Raw genomic sequence first — 21,473 nt, 5'->3', positions numbered from 1 at the left:
GTGGAGGGGATATGACTGAGGAGAGACTCTAAATGAACACTCTAATGCAAATTCCAACAACAGGGAAATGGGTTCGAGTCAAGAACACATGTGATAATCAGTGGAATCGTGCGTCGGCTATGGGAGAGGGAAAGCTGGTGGGAGGGGGGAGGGGAGGAAAAGAAAATGATCTTTGTTTCCAGTGAATAATGTTTGGAAATGACCAAATAAAATAATGTTTAAAATGAAAAAAAAATTAAATTGAATTAAGAAACATTGAACATTAGTATAATTGCTCTTCCTTGATAATCATTTATACTTAAATCAAGTCTTTAACACATTTAATTTCTTTACCATTGAGATACTGAATAATATTTACTCTAGTATAAAAAAGAAATATAATATGTGTATTTAAATTTTAATATTTATTTTTCCTCAATTATATGCAAAAACAAAATTTTAACATTTGTTTTTTAAGTTTTGAGTTCTAAATTCTCTCCCTCCTTCCTACTCCTTTTCTCTCACTCCATTTCCCCTCCCTGAGATGGTAAATAATCTGATATAGATTTTATATTTGCAATCATGTCAAACATTTTTCTGTATTAGTCATTTTGTGGAAGGGATCTCAAAGAATAAAAACAGAAAGAAAGTGAAATGTCGTATGCTTCAGCCTGTTATAACCTGTGTATATTCAGGGGATTTCTGTGAAAATAAAAAGTCTAATCTAAACTAATAACCAAACATTTAGAAATATAAGCATTGTAGAGACTCCAAGGTCATGCCTAGCAACTTATTGACAAAACCAGTGAAATACATTGGAGAGATTTAATGATCGATGAACTATTAATTAACAAGCATTTATTCCACATCTCTGGAGGCTAAGACAGACCTTGGGGGTTGCTAAATCAGCAACAATCTGGAGATCTAGGTCCATAGATGACAAAGGGCTCAGATAAGTTGTCAGATTATTACAGGGGTCCCTTTGCTTGCATGGGGTGCAAGACTATTAAAGTGATGATACGCAGATTGAAGTTACTGTCCTGGGTCACAGTCCCCACATAAGGGGGCACATGAGGAAAGGATGATTGTGGTCACTCAGAGAACAGAGCACAGGCCAGGAGATTAGTAAACACATTTATATCTAGGTCATACTATTGTGGAAGAACTGAAAACTTATAGATTCCCAAAACTGAATCTCAAAGTAGCTGCATAAAAAAGTGAAGTGTAAATAGTACTCCTTCTACCGCAGGAACAGAACCCAACTTTAACAGTTTTTTTAAAGCTAAAAGAAAAGAAAGACTGGAAAAATAAATAAACAACCAAAAAAGAAAATCATTATAGAAAGTTATTATGGACACAGGGAAGATCAAAACATAAACTCAGAAGAAGATAACAAAGTCAAAACTGCTGGCACCCAAAGTCTCAAAAAAAAATGAATTTGGTTTCATGTCCCAAAAGAATTCCTGGAAGAAGTCAAAAGAGACTTTAAAAATAAAATAATAGAGCAACAAGAAAATTTGGGGAAAGAAATGAGCATAATGCAAGAAAATTAAAAAAATATGTATATACATATATTGATAGATTGGTAAAGGAGAAACATAAAAATGCTGAAAAATAAGACCTTAAAATTAGAAAAAGGCCAAATGATAAAAGAAGAATGAAAATTTAATCAAGAGAACTCCTTAAAAAATCAGAATTGGACAAATGGTAAGAGTTGTTTAAAAATTCACTAGAGAAAAGGACATATCAAAAAGTAGAATTGGCTAATTGGAAAAGGAGGAAGAAAAGCTCAATGAAGAAAACTATTCTTTTAAAATTAAAATTGGTCAAGTGGAAGCTAGACTCCACAATACATCAAGAAGAAATAAAACAAAATATAAAAATAGAAGAAAAAACAAAATATCTCTTTGTAAAAATAACTGACCTGGAAAAAAGATCTAAGAGAAATAACTTAAGAATTATTAGAATACAGGTCTGCGAGGTGACTTGATGGAAAGAGAGTCAGGCCTGGAGGTGAGAGACCTCAGACACTTCTTAGCTATGGGATGCTGGGCAAGTTACTTAATCCCTATTGCCTAGCTCTTAACATTCTTCTGCCTTAAAAGCAATACAAAGTATTTATTCTAAGATAGAAGGCAAGGTTTAAAAAAAAAACAGTTACTAGAGTATCTGAAAACCAGAATTAAAAATATACTAGACACCATCTCTCAAAAAATATTACCAACAAAAATTACCTCAATATTCTAGAAAAAGAGGATAAGATGGAAATTTGAAGAATCCACTGATCTCCTTCTGAAAGAGATCCCAAAGTAAAAACTCCCAGGAATCTTATAGTCAAATTCCAGAGCTTCTAGGTCAAGGAGAAAATATAAGCAGCCCAAAAGAAATAATTAAAATATCATGGAGTCACAGTAAGGATAACACACAATTTAGTAGCTTCTACAATGGAGGGCCTGGGATATGGGATCTAAAGGGCAAAGGAGTTAGGATTACAACTAAGAATCACCTACCCAGAAAACTAAGTATAATCTTTCAGAGAAAAGAACCTGAATATTCAATGAAGTAAAGAACATTCAAACATTCCGAATGAAAAGACCAGAGTTAAATAGAAAATTTGACTCTAAGATATGACTCAAGAAAAGCATAAAAAAGTAAACAGGAAAGAAAAATTATAAGAGATTCAGAAAGGTTAAAATGTTTATATCCCTACATAGGAAGATAATACGTGTAACTCCTAAAACTTTTACCATTTTTAGGGCAGTTAGAAGGCATATGCATAGTCAAGAGGGCAGAGATGTGATTTGACTATGATAGAATTGTGTTGGTGAGCCTATGGCATGTGTGCTGGTGGGGGATTCTCCCTTCCCTTTCTCCACACATGCCTGAGAACTTTTCTCACATGACCTGTCCCTCTACACAGCAGCCCAGTAGCAGAGCTTTCTCCCTCTCCTGACTGGTGTAAGTTGGAGGGGGAGTCCTCACATGTGGCATGAGGGTTTCAGTTTGGGCACTTGATCTCTAAAAGGTTTGCCATCATTGTGATAGGATAATACCTATTAAACTAAAACTAAGGCAGAAGAAAGAGGAATTCATTGGGTAGAGAGGGTAGAGAGAGGTGCGATAAATTGAATTATCTTACAGAAAACAGGCACGAAAGGACATTTACAGTGGAGGGTATGATGGGGGAAGTGGGAGGGGATGGCTTGAACCTCACTTTCATAAGAATTGGCTAAAAGAAGGAACAACATATACACTCAGTTGGATATTGAAATCTGTATTTCTATAAGGGAAAGTAGGAGAGGAAGGGGATAAAGCAAAGAGCTTATAGAAGAGAATGTAGATTAATAAAGGCAGTAGTCAGAAGCAAAATATTTTTGAGGATGGACAGGGTGAAAGATGGACAGAGAGTTGGATGGGGGAGAGACAGACAGACAGACAGACAGACAGAGACAGACAGAGACAGACAGACACAGAGAGAGAGAGAAAGAGAGAGACAGAGGGGGGGGAGAGGGAGGGAGGAAGAGAAATACGGGTGGGGAAGAATGGAGAGAAATATGCAGTAATCAAAATGTGAAAAAAATAAAGAAATTTCTCTAACAAAGGCCTCATTTCTCACATATATGGAGAAATGTGCCAAATGTATAAGAAAACAAGTCATTCTTCAATTGATAGTAAAAGGATATGGCTAGGTGGTTTTCAGATGAAGTAATTAAAGATATCTATAATAATGTGAAAAATACTCTAAATCACTACTGATTATAGAAATGCAAGTTAAAACAACTCTGTGGTGCCACCATACACCTATCAGATTATTTATTATGTCAGAAAAGGAACCTGATAGATGTTGGAGGGGACATGGAAAAATTGAGACACCAATGCACTGTTGGGGAAGTTGTGAATTTATTCAAACATTTTGGAGATCAATTTGGAACTCTTCCCAAAGGGCTATAAAACCCTACATACCCTTTGACTCAGCAAAATCATTACCAGATCCATACCCCAAAGAGATGAAAAACTAAAAGAGAACTATTTGTATGAAAATATTTATAGCAGCTCTTTGTGTGATGGCAAAGAATTGGAAAGTAAAGGGATACCCATCAATTGAGGAATGGTTGAACAAGTAGTGATATGATTGTAATGGAATACTATTGTGCTATAAAATATGGTGAGCAAGATGATAATCAGAATAAAGAATGAAGTAAGCAGAAATAGCAGCAATATTGAATCATGTATAGTTGTCAATGACTTAGTTATTCTTAGTACTACAATGATCTAAGATAATTCCAAAGGAGTCCTGATGAAAAATGTTATCTCCTCTCAAAGAAAGGACTATTGGAGTCTGTAATGGAATCCCTGAGTGGATCTACCACTATCTCAATCTGGTGGGTCTCCCCCTTACATTCTTTTTTTTAAAGTCTGAATCTAGACCGAAGCATATTATATATCACTTTTTAATTTTTAGGATTTTTTTAGTTTTTTTACACAAAAGACTAATATGGAAAAATCTTTTACATGATCACATATGAAAAATCTATATTAGATTGTTTGCCATCCCAAATGGGGGGAGATATGAGGGAAGGGAAAGAGAGAAATCAGTACTCAAAAATTTCAAATAAAGAATGTTAAACTTGTCTTTACATGTAATTGGGAAAAATAAAGAAAAAAGTAAAGATTATATCAATTAATTACTCTATGATCCCACTCATCATGAGAAGAACATAAACCAGAATCTTAAGAAAAGAGAGTGAGTGACCTGGAGATCAGTAGAAAACTTTTAGACTCTTTAACTCAAGATTTAGTCAATAACTGCCACAAGGAGATAGATTCGCAGAGAGTCGGCAATAATTTAATTCAATACAATACATCTGGAATTTATTAATTACTATGTGCAAAACTTTAAGAATATATAGAAAGGAGGCAGCTGGGAAGTATAGTGGATTGAGACAGAAGGGTTCAAATTTAGCCTCTGACACGTCCTAGCTGGGTGACCCTGGGCAAGTCACTTAACCCCCATTGTCTAACTCTTACTGTTCGTCAGCATTGGAACCAATACAGAGTATTGATTCTAAAGAGGAAGGTAAGGTTTCTTTTTTAAGAATTTATAGAAAAAAGGAAACAATCCTCACTTCTAAGGAACACATGTATATATTCTAGAGGAGGGATATCTGTGTACAGATAAGTAGTCAGAGAATATACATGAAGGAGTCAGCATAGGAAATCCTCCTTTGGGAATGGGACCACCACTGCAGGTTCTAACTGATCTATGACTTATTAAGTCATAAAGAGATTTCCTGAGCCCCAGAGATGTTAACTGAAATTCTCCACATCACACAGCTTGAAAATGTAAGATGGAACCCAGGGCTTTCCCACTTTGAGTCTAGAATTCTATCCACATGCCAAAGGAGGCACCAGGAAAGACCTGAGTAGGAAGGAGGCAGCCTGGAGGGAGGCAGAGGTGCACGTCAGCCCCAAGGGGTGCTCTGTGTTGTGCCATCACATCACGTTCAAGGCACTTGGCATAGCATGCAAGTAACGATCACTCCCCTTGTCTTACTTATTTTACAGCTCCATCAAGCTTATGGTTCTGAATCCACATCTGCTAGCTTCCAGGTGCTGGATTTCTGCTCAGTCTATATTGCTCAGGTCCGCTGTAAGAGGCTTGATGGCCTGGGATACTGGAGTAATTGGAGCAATCCCGCCTACACGGTTGTCATGGATATAAAAGGTTGGCACAGATGCTCTCAGTGCATCCTGAACACTTCACATGTATGTGTGGTGGAAAAATAATATAATAATAATAATAGATGTTTACCTTTTGTCTATCATCTTACAGCTCCCACCAGAGGACCAGAATTTTGGGGCATTGTTCATGAAGATCCAATGGGAAAAGAGAGAAATATCACTTTATTTTGGAAGGTATGTTGCCTAATCTTATGCCATTTTTTCTGCCTTTTTTTTTTGTTCAGAAGCTCTTATTTCACTAGTAGAGAGAACTTCCTGTGTGGAGATTCCCTTCATCAGTGCTGATCAGTAACTATTCTTCAACTTAGAGCCTCTGTCTAGTCCATTGAGAGGTAAAGAGACTTATTCAATGTCACACAAGCAGTATGTGTCAGAGATGGGTCTTGAGCCCTCCTCTTTTTGACTCTTTGGTTGGCTCTCTACTTGCTGTGATATGTTACATGGCTCACATATACTATTAAAGCTTAAAATTGCACCAAGACTTTTGGAATGCCCTGTATATAAGTCTGGTCTTTTGACTTGATGAGTGGTAGGCGAGACCTCAGCTGTCTGTTCTACAATTTTTTACATTTGAGAAAAATAAACCAACCTTTCTATCATTTCTCAATGGGAAGTAGAAAATGAGAGCTTTTATTTTCCTTTCATCCTGCTGGTCCCTAAACAATGATTATATTTAGTCTGGACCTTCCCTTGCTTCCAGTTTGATCTCTCAAGGGCAGCATTTTTTCTGGGCTATAGAAAGCAGGGAGAAACGATGGCTGAAGATCAGGGCTGAGGCTTCTCGAATTCCAGCTGTGATGAGGTAGTCAATATTAAAGGCAAATTAGTTTGATGGGATTTGAAGGGAATGTTTGGTTTCTCAAAGGCTGGTATCCATCTGATCAGTAAAGACACAGCTGAAAATCTGATGGGTGAATACAGTCCTGGTATGGAAAACTAGAGTCATTCCTCAGCCAGTATTTTGACCCCCCCCCCCCCCCCCCGCCCAGGTCTGTATAAATTCATACCTCAAGCCTGGATGGATATTTTTGCACAGACAATGACAAAACTGCATGAACAAATCAGCAATTGTAGGGGCTCTTTAGTTTCCATTTTGCTTATGAGTAAATGAATGAATAAAAAACCATTTCTAGTCTTATGTGATATATGCCTTTGGCTAATGCCAAAATGTCAAGGACTGATCATCTCATGGGGACATAGGCACTCTCCATGCCACAGGTTGCAGCCCCTCTTGAACTTAGGATATGATTCTGGAAAGTTGGACTCCCAAAATAAATCATCCTAAAGTCAATCAGTAGAAACATTGGACTGCCTTTGGAATTATGAGAACTAGTCAGATCCTCGCTCTGTTGCTTACCCCCTTAAAAGAACCACTTGAATGGTCTTATCTATGAAATGAAGCTTCTGTGATCCCTTTTGTTCCAAATCTGTGATCCTCCATATGACCTTGGAAAAATCAGCCCATTTCTCTATGCCTCACATTCTTCATCTGTAGCATGATTAGATGGCATTCAAGGTCTCTTCTAGCTCTTTGTCCATGATCCAGTGAACTTGGTCTTTCAAAGAACTTGGACTTTCAAAATTTCTCCAGTATGATAGGCACTCCTGGATTTTTACATGCCATTAAAAAAGCGACTTCGAATCCAGGCTCAGAAGAGGGTATACATGAAGAACCTTCAGTTGATTTATCTTTCCCATTTTCTGCTCTGTTCTCCAGTTAACATTTGAAACATTTCCACAAGAACTGATGCTTCCTCTGACATCGGATCAGATGTGATGACCAATATTGGTTCTTCTAGGGCTGGACTTTAAAAAGTAATGCTTTATTTTCCCCAATTACATGTAAAAACAATTTTGACATGTTTTTAAGTTTTGAGTCCCAAATTCTCTCCCTCAGACCCTCCTTGCCCTTCTCCCTCCCAGAGACAGTAAACCCAGAGACAGATTTTCTATGTGCATCATGAAAAACATTTTTCCATATTAGTTATTTCATGGGAGAGAATTCAAACTAAAAGCAACAAAGAAAGCAAGCTAAATAGAGTACACTTTGGTCAGGATTCAGACTATTAGTTCTTTCTCTGGAGGTCATTGGCATTTTTCAACTTGAGTTCTTTGGGATTGTCTTGGATCATTGTATTGCTGAGAACAATCAAGCCATTCACAACTGCTCAGCATACAATAGAGATGTTACTTTGTACAGCATTGCCCTGGTTCTGCTCACTGTTCTTTTCATCAGTTCATATAAGTCTCTCTAGGTTTTTTCTGAAATTATCCTCCTCATCATTTCATACAATGGAATAATATTCCATCACAAGCATATTCCACAATTTATTCAGCCATTCCCCAGTTGATGGGCATCTCCTCAATTACGTCTGAGCTTCTTAACCCTTTTTATGGCATAGACCCCTTTGATAGTCATGCTGGTGAAGTCTTACTGACCCTGTCACATCTTCTTCAGTTTCATAAAACAAAATACAGAGGAATGTAAAGGAAACCAATGCTATCAAAGTATAGTCATGAAATGTATTTTAAAACAGTTTATTATAGACTCCAGCTTAAGAACTTCTCCAGGGTTATTTTCCATTTACTGTATGTGGAATTAATATGGATTATTCATCCTCATTGAGGACAAGGACTAGTTTGCTTATTTGTTTCTCTGCTTTCTCTTTATTTCTAGTGCTATTCCAATAGTGCACATAATAAATGATTATTGATTGATTGTTTAATTAGAAGATCAATGGTATGCCTCAAGGGTCATAAATTTATGCCTACTCTCTGGCCCAGCAATGACACTCCTGGGTCTGTACTAAGAATACATCAGAGAGAGGAAAAAAAGAACCTACTTGTATGAAAAACATTTTAGTAGCCTCTGTTTGTAGTGGCAAAGAATTGGAAACTGAGGAGGTGTCCATCACTTGGGGAATGGCTGAATAAGCTGTGGTATATGGTTGTCGTGGAATACTGTTGTGCTGGAAGAAATGTTGAACAAAATGAGTTAAGAAAATCCTGGGAAGACTTTTATGAACTGAAGCAAAGCAAAATAAGCAGAAGCTGGAGAACAATGCATGCAGTAAGAGAAATATCGTGCAGTGATGCACTGCAAAGGGCTAAACAGTTATCAACAAAATAAGGTTCCAAAATAGCCCCAAGGGACTTATGATAAAAAATGCTATCAACAGTCAAAGAAGGACTTATGGGAATCTGATTGCAGATCAAGTCATGCCACCCTTTACTCATTAAATTCATGAATTTTTAATTGTATATATGATATGTCTCTTCAGTCATTACATGGGGAATATGGAAATATGTATTGCATAAAAGCACTGGCATAAACTATATCAGACTATTGTCTGCCTTCAGAAGGTTGGGAGGGAGGGTGAGAGAAAACCTGAATCACAAAATGCCAGAAAACAATGGTCAAAATTGTTTCTACATATAATTAAAAAAAATCAATTTATCAAAAGATGGCTGCTGACAAATGCTTCCCTCCTCTTTGTACCGAGGAGAGGGGCTGCTGCATAGGTTATTTGATGTGCACAATGTGGTGATTTGTTTTTATTTAATGACTTTTTTTTCTAATCAAATGAGAATTTTTATTAAGACCTTATTTAAATCAGTTACTGGCACTTAATAAATACTTATTCTCTCCATTCCCCTCCTTGGTAGTAGTGGGATGAATATTGGAGAATGACTAAGATATATAAAAAAAGAAGATAATCCATGAAATTTAAAAAAATCATTGAAAAAACACCCAATCCCAAACTCATTGGTTGAATAATTTCCAGTGAAGATGCAGAGATTTTTTTTTTTTTGCTAGGATAGTGGATATAAACCAACATTTTTTCTTCCCTACAAATGGTGGACAGTAGTCATAAGGTTCATGACCAATGGTCATTTTGGAGTTGGCATAAAAGAATTATGACAGGATCAGGAATGTCTGAGCACAACAGTTCTGGATTATTAGTTTTTAAAATAAGAGAAAAATTCTATTTTCCTACTAAATATCTACAATTCAGGACTAAATTGCTTAAGTAGTGCACATTGAATAAATCTATTATCTCCTATCATATAGTCCTATAAAATTCTTCCCTGTAACAATTGATGGGAATAAAAATGAGTGCAAATAAAGATTAAAATTCCCATGGGGAAAAGTAAAAAAACCAAAAGGTGGGTTGCACCTGTATTTTACATATTTTTCTTTAATATTCATTACACAGTTCTACATAAAAGTAGAATTATTACATAATTTAGTTGGTTAAAGGTCAGTCTCATTGGACATGGCAAAGAAAGAAAACAGCAAAAAACAGTGTTTCTTAATTAACGCAAAGAGCCATATTTTAAATGAATCCATTTGTATTTGTATTTTTTTTAATTTCCAGAAAGTAAAATGATATTTTGTGAGTGATAATGGAAAGGCCAGGGGTTACTTGACTGACTCACACACTGCCTTCCTCTTCAGATCTCTTTAACTCTTCCAGAATCTATGATATAAAAACTCTGTCTTGAAAAGGTCCATTGTATTAGTGTGTAGTCAGGGATGGTGAAGGTCAATCCATGTTCTCTTGCCATCACATGGAACATTGTTCTTGTTCTTCTTCCCAGTGTTAAGCCAGGGTGCTGTAATGTTTGTGAATCATGAAGTCAATCTGTGATCTTCCAGCATTGTTTCCTTTGTAAGAGTTGCAGTAACAAAGGAGACTATAATTAAGTTGTAAAATAGTCAATAAATCCAAATGTGATGGGTCAACTGAGAAGCACTAAGCTTGAGAAAATGAAGATCCCACAGTCTCAAGGTTAGAAATTATCTTGGAGATGTGGTTCAACCAATACCTGAATAAGTGTCCCCTTTATAATGTGATACATTGAGAAAAGCAACCCTCCCCCAAACAAGTTATTTGTAACAAATATGCAAGTGATCATCAAACCTTTGCTGCAAAACCTTGTTTTAGGTGCACTATGTTACTTCTTGGGTATACTTATTCCATTTTTAGACAGCTCTAATTGGTAGTAAGTTTTTCAACATATGTATCTCAAAATGTCCCTGAAACTTCCATTTATTGCTTCTATTTTCTTCTTCTAAGGCCAAGTAGAGCAAGTCTGATTTCTCTTCCAAACGATGGCCCTTCAAGTACTTCAAGATAGCTCTCATGTTCCTCTCTGAGCCTTTCTTGGTTTAACATTCCAGTTTTCTTCAATTCATCTTCACATGCAGTGATCTTGAGACACTGCATCATCATGGCTGCTCTCTTTTAGATAATCTCTGACTCATCAAGTCTACAAGCATTTATTAAGAAAATACTATGAGTAACAAAATCTCCTAAATGCTGGGAACAGAAAATTAAAATGTAGCATCCATAATGTGAAAAATAATCTGGAAAGGTGGGCTGTAATTATTCTGTGAGAATTATTTCAATGACAGTAGCTTTTACTTCATTCAAGAAGCAATGGAGAATCACTGAAGATTTTTGAGTAGTGGAGTGATATGGGCTGACCAGTTTTAGGAAGATTATTTTGAAAGCTGTGGGAGGGTGCATTGGAGAAGAGATAAACTAGGAGTCAAGAGACCAACTGGGGCTTTTGGGGGGGTTATTGCAATTTCACCCCAAGAGAAGTAAGAAGGTGGTGGCCATATGGATAGTGAGAAAGAAATAGATTTGGAGAATTTTGGAGAGGTAAAATGGATAAGACTAGCAACTGATTAGATATGGGGGAAGGAGATAGAAGAGTTGAGGGATTTCATGGTTGGGAATCTGAGTGTCTTAGGGGGATTCTGGTAACCAAAACATATAGGAAAGTTAAGAGTTTGGAAGGATTTAAGAGAGAAAGATGAGTTCTATCTTGGACTTGCTTAGTTTGAGATACTTATGGGACACTCAGGTGGTGCCATTTAGAGATCACTTGGTATTTTGGCATTGGAGCTTGGGAGAGAGATGATGGCTGAATATGGAGATTTTGGAGTTGTTGTTGTTCAGTTAAGTCATGTCCAACACTCAATGACCCTATGGACCACAGTATGTCAATGCTTTCCATGGGATTTTCTTGGCAAAGATATTGGAGTGATTTGCCATTTCCTTCTCCACTGAATTAAGTCAATCAGAGGTTAAGTGCCTTGCCTATAGTCGCACATCTAATAATAGTCTGAGGCCAGATTTGAACTCAGGTTTTTCCAACCCCAGTCCCTCTCAGCCACCTAGCTATTTCCTAGATTTTGGAGTTATCTAGGTAGAAATGATAGATAACTGAATCTTTGAAAGAATAGAAGAAGGACTAGATGTCAGAGATGTTTGTACTTAGGACTTGGATGATGATGATGTAGATTAATAATAATAATATAATTAGTCTAGGTCAAGTAAAGTAGGTGTCTCTTCTAGTCCAAAATATTGATTTTTACATTAGTGATGAAAGCAAAAGGAATCAACTTGGAAAAGCAAAGAGAATTGGATCTCTGGGTTCAAATCTTATGCCCCAACATCTTTGTGATCAGCCTTCCTAGCTTTAGCTCTCTCATCTATAAAATGAGGGGCTGGACTCAACAGTGTCTCTTCTAGCTCTATAGCTATGATCTTATGAATCTAAAAGTCAAGAGAATTAAAATTATTTGATGAATTTCACTCATATAGGTAGTTAATTACAGGACCGATCCTTGATTTTCAGTCTAATTTGTTCATATCCCAACTTCATGCTATGATGTCATGATGCTTGACTTATCTCTTCTCTGTTTTACCTCTATTCCTACATCTCCTCTTCTGGTGGGTAAAATTGAGCCCCAACACCAGAAAAACCTGAGTTTGAGTCCTGCTGATAACACGGACCAACTGTGTGACCCTAGGCAAATAACTTAATATCTCAGTGCTCCAGGTAGCTCTCTAAGACAGCAAAGGTGAAGACTTGTCTTGGTAAAGGGAGCTTCTTTGTCTGTCAGTTTGTCTCCCCAGCCCAGAGCCTGACACTGGCAAATGTTTTTGACTGTTCCTTAAATTACTTTATTACTAGTTTAGGAAAACCTCCAAATGCAGAAACCAGGCTCTTCCTTGATAGACTGGCCAACCTAACCTGCCAACTTAAAAAACCCTAGAAAAAGAAGAAATAAATAAATCTAATTAAACACCAAATTGGAAATCCTGAAAATAAAAGGAAAGATGAATATCAAAACTATTGAATTACTAAATAAGGGTAGGGATGGATTTATTTTAAAAAAATAATAAAAATAGATAAGCCATTGGTTAATTTGATTAAAAAAGAAAGAAAAAAGCTAACCAAATCACCAGCACCAAAAATGAAAAGAGTAAGTGTACCACCAAAGAACAGGAAATTTAAAAAAATCATTAGGAACTATCTTGCCCAATTACTTGCCAATAAGCCTGATAATCTAAACAAAATAGATGGATATTTACAAAAATTTTTATTGTCTGGATTAATGGAAGAGGAAGTAGAATGCCTAAAGAATCCCATTTCAGAAAAAGAAATTGAACAAACCATCAAAGAACTCTCCAAGAAAAAATCCCCAGGGCCAGATAGATTCACCAGTGAATTCTACTACATATTTAAAGACCAATGAAGTTCAACACTATATAAACTATTTGGAAAAGCAGACAGAGAAAGAATCCTACCAAATTCCTTTTTAGACACAGATATGGTGCTGATACTTAAAGTGGGAAGAGCAAAAACACAGAAAAAACTGTAGATCTGTCTTCCTTTTGTCACCCCCCTCCTCAAGTTTTGGAAAATTTTATTTAATTAATTTAGAATATTTTTCCATGGTTACAAGATTCATGTTCTTTCCCTTCTCTCTCCTAAACCCTCTCCTATACTGACGTGCAATTCCATTGGGTTTTACATGTGTCCTTGTAGATCAATTTTCCTAGTGAACGTTGGTACAAAAATGTCAAACAAAACACTTGTAAGAAGATTTTAGCATTATATCACAAGAATCATATACCACACCATATAGGATTAATACCAAGAACATTTCCCATAAGAGGTGGTCCCTGAGCTTAACTTTAATGCCCATTATTACCTGCATGTCCCTAGACAAGTGGCTTAATTTCCCTAATTCTCAATTTTCTCTTTTGGGAGATGAAAGGCTTGGATAAATGGGATGTGGAGGTCTCTTTCAGCTCTAAATCTATGATCTCTGAAGGATACTAAGAGACAGCAGAAAGTAGGAAGTGCATTCTAGGTTTAGGGGTAGTAGGTGGGATCCAGGTGGTGCAAACTCCCAGATGTATTAGAAATAATGCCAAGTTGAAGGAGTCGTCCTAGACCCATTTGTCTGGGAGTTTCTTTTTGTCATCTCTCATCCTTGTAGGAAAAATTGTTCTGAGAGCTAAACTCACACTAGCATTGCAGGAAAATCATAGCCTTCTCCTACTACATTGGTTTCTGATACTCAGCGAAATGTGGTTTTTATAAAAATTGATGTTTCCAACAGCCTTTGGGGAAAAACCATTCACTGTGCAGTGTGAGGAGATATATAGTGAAGCATTACACTGAGAGCAACAAGACTTGGGCAGAAGACACAGGAAATGCCACGAAAGTCACTTTTCCCTGGACTGAATTAGCACACACGGTCACTGTTGTGGCTGTAAACTCAATTGGTCCTTCCATCGTGAATTTTAATCTCACTTTCTCATGGCACATGAGTACAGGTAAGAGCACTAGCTTGGTGCAATACGATGTTTTTTCTTTTCCTTTGAAAATGTTTTATGGATGCTCATTTTCTATATCATCCATTCTTCTCAGTAAATAACCCCAATAATGAAATCAGAGGTCCAGCCCCTATCCTTGGATATAGGGTGTTCCAAAAGTCTTAGTGCAGTTTTGAACTGCACTAAACTGTGGGTATATATTTCCCTTCACTCTGTTGGGGTTTTCTTGGTTTGGGTATTAGATGGAAAGCCTTTGACAGACAGGCTATGCGAACTCTATTTGGTGTCTCCAAAAGCCTTCTGGACTCTCCTCCCTGTCTCCAAAACACCCGATTCCCAATAGGACTCTCACGGAATAAATAATCATTATGACCAAAAAGTGTTCATTCCACACTTACGGTCCATTGAGAGGCATGAGGGACATTTACCAGCGGTCTGCTTACATCATAATTGGTCACTGCATTGATTAGAATTCTGAAGTTAATCTTTGCATTGTTCTGGTCCATGTTGCCCATCCCAGTTTCCTTTAAAGCAGAGGTTAGCCTTTGCCACAGAGACATTCTCTGCATGCCTGCCAGGAAACCTACACTTCTCTATCCATCTAACTTTTTGCTTTTCTTTATTATGGCCTAAATTTTGTTGGCCTAAAAATAAAAGGAGTACACTAGATGCTTACAATGCCATTGTCCTTGGATTCCATATTGTGTGGTCATATTCATTAATGATGAAATCATGTTATGAAGTTTTTTTGTATTTACAGAATTAAATTCCATTGAACCAGGGCTAGTCCTGACCCTGTCACTCACTGATTGTGACAGTAGACAAGTAATTTAATTTATCTGTGCTTCAGTTTTCCATCTGTAAAATAGAGATAATAGTAGTTGTATGACTTACCTTATAGAGTGAGAAGGGAAGAGCTTTAAAAACTTTAAAATCTCATATAAATCTGTTATTATTATTACATCACAAGGATGCCCTCTCAGAGTGGTTTATCATTTGTCTCTCAATGAGTGAAATTGTTTTTATTAAATAGCTTGGAAACCCATGTCTTGAATTTATTGTGTATTAAAAAAATACAAGTAGTATATGATGGCAATGTGTGTTTTCATACACAATATCATTAGTTGTCCTTTTTATGTGGACATTTATTCACTAGTGTTGACCAATATAAGTATATTCAGAAAATCGAAAAGAAAAAAAGTATTTAATAAACACTTACCTATGCACCAGGCACTTGTCCTATGTACAGAAACTACAAAAACAATCAAGTTGGTCCTTTAGAGGCTACTGGGAGACAACACACAGTAGGAGAACAGTATGTATATATATCCTTTATAACCATCCCATACTGTATGTATGTATGTATGTATGTATGTATGTATGTATGTATGTAATAGGAGCAGTAGTAGTAAGGCTTCTAGAGTTCAGCAGATATGCTGAGCAGTGGCTCTGGGTCCAACATGGTAGGATTCCATGCAGGGCATTCCAAGAACTCTTTAGTCCAAGAGGGCAAGATGTAAATGTCAAGACAAGTGTAAGACAGCTCTTGAGAGCTCAAACAGAAAAGGGACCCACAACAAGGTGATTAACTGGGAAATATTTGCTATGAGGTCTTACGAAGTACAAATTAGTCCTTCGAGTGAATCAGATGGGGGAAATGAGTTTGGATAAAAATAGTCATAATGATAGCTAGTGTTTTTATAGCACATGGAAGGTTTTGCAAAGCCCTTCACAGATATTATATCATTTAATCCTCACAGCAACCCTGGAAAGTAAGGGTTATCATTCTATTATTATCCTTTTGTTACAAAGGAAATGGAGTCAGGAGAGATTATGGAACATGCCCCAGAGTCCCATAGCTGGTGAATGTTGGAGGCAGGATTTAAACACAGGTCTTTCTGACTCTGAGTGCACTGTCCTCTCCACTATGCCACCCAGTTGTCACAAATGGTAGCCCATGTCTTAGGATGACCATGACAAGTCAGTTCTATGAGTCTGAGAACAACTCCAAGAGGAAGCCAACTCCTGACAGAATGAGGAAAAGATGCATGGAGCTAGAGATTAGAAATCTGTATTTGATCCAATTGAGCATCAAATGTGTTGGGACAGAAACAATGTCACTCCTCTTCTCCTGGATGGAATCTGGGAACCACAAGAAGGGAAAGCATGATTAGGGAGATAGAGGAAGAACCAGGAAAAATAGTGTCATGGAAATGAGAAGAGAATGTCAATAAATAGACATTTTTGCCTGGTGGAAGCAGCATGATGAGAGAGACGATCATGGATGACTCCTATACTTCTTTGAAGTAGGATATGAGGTCTTCAGCTAAGAGAAGACAGTGAGGAAGACCTAGGTACCTGGCAAGTGAAAATCATAGAATCACAGTCCTTGAAAATTGGAAGGGACATTAGTTTAAATCAATTGAGTTTTTAATGGATCCAATGAGCAAGATTTTGTGGCTTCTTTTAATGGTGTTTATTGATAGGTGTAGAGACAATAGATGGTGGGAATGATCTGAGGTTGGACATTGATGGGATGGAAACAAGGGAAGGACCAAAAGGCAAACCTTAAGGTTCTAATATTGAAATGATCAATTATTATCAAATTAATGCTAATGTCAGGACTTGCAAACAAGGAAGCCAGCGATGGGATAGTTTGGAATGCCAGGTAGGATATGAATTCTTGATATGAGCAAAGGAGTAGATGAACAGAATCTGACTTTGAATGGACTTCCAAGGCCATCCAGTCCAACCCACATAGGAATCACTTCTACTACAACCTTAGCATAGTCTGGCATGCCACAGATGCTTAATAACAATTGATTGATTGGTAAACAATCTTCAGTGACAGAAGCTACTTCCTTCCAAGGAAGCCCATTCCAATTCTGAATAACTCTAATGATTGGTAGAATGATGGTTGCCACGTCATTTTGTCTTTATTCCATTGCACTGTCTGATGAGTGGGCTCTTTTGATTGAAGTTTTTAATGAGACAGATGGCCACTAGGAAGACAGGCTTTTTGCAAGAAATGTCTTAATGTTTCTAGGGTACTGAATATTTTATATAGCAACAAATGGGAACAGAGACATTACTTGCAGGGGGCAATCAGTGTCAGGATGTCTGTTAGGATCCAGATTTTCCTGAGTTAGCATGAGTTGGGACATCTTACTGTGGCTGAAGCAAACGGAGAAGAAAATAAGGAGAGAGGTAACTAAGGGTCACAAGTTATTAGCTTCTCTAGTTGGGTGACTCCTACCTAGGATCAGAAAAATGGAATGACAACATTATTTTAGAAATGAGAGACAGCAAGGAACAGTGAGAAAAGCTTTGGAGTCAAAGGACCTGGATTCAAGTTTTGCTTCTACTATTTACTACCTGCACCATCTTGAGAAGGCCACATAACTTCCTTTAGCCTCAGAAGAGTCAAATGAGGTAACATTGGGGGTCCCTACCAACTCTAGCTCTATGATCCAATGATTATAAGTAGGAAATTTTGTAGATGCAGAGTCAAGGAAGAGAAACTGAGAACATTCTTCTTTAATTAAAATGGATGAAGGAAAGTTTGCAAAATGATACTTTTTAAGCTACATCCATGATGGAGAACATCAGAAGAATGCAGAGTTTTGATCATGAATACATTTTTTAGCATAATAATTTGATCTCTGATAAGCAGAAGTCATCAGGTAAGACTCCCAAGCACAGTCCTTTTATGCATAGTTTTATAGTTCTTTTTCTGTTCAAACTTTTTTTATTTAGCAAACTATGTGAAAAATTTATTGTTGTTTTCAATCATGTCTGACTCTTTGTACCCCCCTTGGGAGTTTTCTTGACAAAGACACTGGAATATTTTTTTTTTTTGCAGTTTAACACTCATTTTATTAACAACAATTTTACTGTATGCTATATAAATGCATAGAAGAAAAACAAGTTTCAGAACAATAGTTAGAAACAAAATAGCAGGGGAAAGATGGCAATCATAGGAAGGAATCTCTAGGAAAGAAATTTAATTGCTTTCCAAAACAATTATTTGCAACAGTTATGATGTGGAGAGATTATCCAGGATAAGGAAGGCAGGAAATCTGCATCACTTGCATCATATCTCAAAAACAAACATTTTTTCCTCTTTATTAAATAGACAGTTGCCTACACTGTGCTCTCTTTCTGAGGAGAGAGATCTGGGCTTGGGGAAGCCATATTTTTAAATATCTTATTCATTTCCTGTGAATTCTAAAGAAAACTATGCATGGAAATTAAAAACATACTTTCCCTTTAACTTACTCTATCTTTTTTTAAGTGATTTTGACTTCTCTTTAATCACTGAATTTTAAGTTTTATAATGAACTTAATTTCATTTTGGAATAATTTAGGTATTTGGGGAAATACTATTTTTAAAACTCCTTTTATTTTTTATTAAAATTTTTTTTAAATGTAATTAATTTAGAATATTTTTCCATGGTTACATGATTCATGTTCTTTCACTCCCTTTATCCTCTCCCACCCCCCGCCCAGAGCCAACAAGTAATTCCACTGGATTTTACATACATCATTGTTCAAAACCTATTTCCATATTATTAATATTTGCAATAGAGTGATAATTTAAAGTCAACATCCCTAATCGCATCCCCATCAAACCATGTGATCAATTATATGTTTTTCTTCTGTGTTTCTATTCCCACAGTTCTTTCTTTGAATGTGGATAGTGTTCTTTCCCGTAAGTCCCTCAGAATCATACTGGGTCATTGCATTGCTGCTACTAGAGAAGTCCCTTACATTTGATTGTGCCACAGTGCATCAGTCTCTATGTTTAATGTTCTCCTGGTTCTGCTCCTCTCACTCTGCATCAATTGCTGGAGGTCTTTCCAGCTCACATGGAATTCCTCCAGTTTATTATTCCTTTGAACACAATAGTATTCCATCACCAACAGATACCACAATTTGTTCAGCCATTACCCAATTGATGTACACCCCCTCATTTTCCAATTTTTTTGCCACCAAAAAGAGCACAGCTAGGAATATTTTTGAACAAGTATTTTTCTGGGGAAAATGCTTTTGAAACAAGCCTCATTTGTACATGCTTTACTTTCCTATGAATATCTATTGGATGAATTAAGAAAAAAATATTAATTATCACAGAAATTGTGATACAAGAATACAAGATACAAGATACAAGAAGAACACAGTTCTTCCTTCCCCAAGCCATTTTTATAGATGAGGAAGCTGAGGCAAACAGGGTTAAGTGATTTCTTTGCCTATAGTCACAGAATGAGTGTGTGAGGCTAGATTCAAACTCAGAAAATGAGAACTCCTGGCACTAGATCCACTGTGCCACCTAGCTGCTCATGAAACACATATGATATTTACCTTTTATCTAGAGCTATGCAGCCTCTTGCAGATTACATATAATATTAAAAAGAATTATGCATAATATTTTCATTCCTTTTTTCCCCTCTAGTAAACAGTGTACAGTCCCTCAGTGTTCATGCAGTAAACAGCAGCTGTGTGGTTCTTTCCTGGATAATAGAACCTACAGAATATACTCTAATGTATTTTGTTATTGAATGGAAAAACCTTGATGAAGAGAATGGAATTAAATGGATCAGAGTGTCTTCGAATGTTAAGAAATATTATATCCGTGGTGAGTTTGAAACAGTTTTAAAATACTATATGAATGAATGCAATGATTAGCAGTAATAACTGGGAAGCAGGTTAGATTTCTTCACTGGAATGGAAATACAGTGTAATCAATTTTGGCTGTGAGTTGGGAGACATGGAAGGCTAGTCTAAGATCTACTGCTTAGTTAGTTCTGTTGCAACCTTAATGGAACTCTCACTGTATAAAATAAAAAAAATAATATCACCTACCTCCCAGGGATGGTATCATGGCTGAAAAATGGAGAAGACTCAGGATGGACAGATTAGTATCTGCAAGTCTCTGAAGGGACCAGAAGACAGATTCGGGAATTATAGTTGGAAATTGCAAAAAGACATAAATATATGTTCAGTTTAAGGAAAAACGTAACAAGCTACCTCAGGAGGGGATGACTTCCTTTCCATTGGAGACCTTCAAGACAGTTACTGATTGTGTTTGTCACAGTGGGTGTTCCTTTTGGGTGTAGTTGGGAATAAAAGGGCCCTGAAGTTCTTCCCAAATTAAAATTTTCATGATTCTTTCAAATCATATAACATGCAAGGGTGTCCCCTAAAGCTTTAGTTTAAAACTACACTGATTTTGGGGACATTGTGATATATGTGATTATGTACTCTCTCACACACACACGCACACACATATAATACATAGATAGCCATAATTGTTTTTATCCTGAATTCATATATTTACACAATTCTAAATCCTAATGATAATATTTTCATTTAAAGATTTCAGAGATGAAATTAAATCTTTTTATGAAGTTTACTCAGTTACAGCAAATGTGCAAATGATTTGATATCACTAAGATTATGAGATCACAGACTCAGAGCTAAGAGGAAACTTACTGGTCATCTAATGCAAGGCTCTCATCATACCGAAAGGAAAACTGATACTCTGAGACAGTTATGTGACCAGAATCAGGAAGACACGAATTCCAGTCTATATTGAGAAATATACTAGCTGTATGACCCTGAGAAAGATAAATGAAATCTGCCTCAGTTTCCATGTCTGTAAAATGGGAATAACATCTGCCTCATAAGAGCATTGACAAATGGGATAATGTATGTATATAAAGTGCTCTGCAAACCATAAAACAATATATGTGTGTGTGCTAACTACTACTATTGCTACTATTATTAAATGACTTGACCAAGGTCACATGATTTTTTATCAACAGAGCTGGAGTTTGAGCCCAGGCTCTTTACGGCCACATTCATCACTCCTATTCTAGCCCCTTGTAACACTGTCATTTTGGAAATGCCCAATCAGCATACTGAATAAGCTGACTTAGTAAATGATAGCAAGATAATAATAATAATAATAAAAGTAACTGACAGTTCTATAGCACTTACTAAGGAGCAGGTACTGTGTGAATTAGATATCTGGGGTCCCTTCAACCCAGTCTAATCCTAGAAGTCTCATGTAATAGGGGCCACACAGTCATGTGTCTTAATTTG

The 21,473-nt window shown here is 36.6% G+C and overlaps 1 protein-coding gene across 2 annotated transcripts in view; it reads left to right on the top strand.

Annotated features, from left to right (window-relative positions):
• Positions 1 to 21,473, top strand: part of LEPR (leptin receptor) — a 94,493-nt gene that overhangs the window by 56,597 nt on the left and 16,423 nt on the right. For both annotated transcript variants that reach the window (XM_016429863.2, XM_056815012.1), the window contains 4 exons: positions 5,545 to 5,704; positions 5,813 to 5,895; positions 14,153 to 14,369; positions 19,822 to 20,004. In XM_016429863.2, coding sequence (XP_016285349.2) covers positions 5,545 to 5,704; positions 5,813 to 5,895; positions 14,153 to 14,369; positions 19,822 to 20,004 — 643 coding nt within the window. The remainder of the gene's footprint in view (positions 1 to 5,544; positions 5,705 to 5,812; positions 5,896 to 14,152; positions 14,370 to 19,821; positions 20,005 to 21,473) is intronic.

The sequence above is a fragment of the Monodelphis domestica genome, chromosome 2, assembly GCF_027887165.1.
Source record: "Monodelphis domestica isolate mMonDom1 chromosome 2, mMonDom1.pri, whole genome shotgun sequence".
Classification (NCBI taxonomy): Eukaryota; Metazoa; Chordata; class Mammalia; order Didelphimorphia; family Didelphidae; genus Monodelphis; species Monodelphis domestica.
This window is presented reverse-complemented; position numbering and strand designations above follow the sequence as displayed.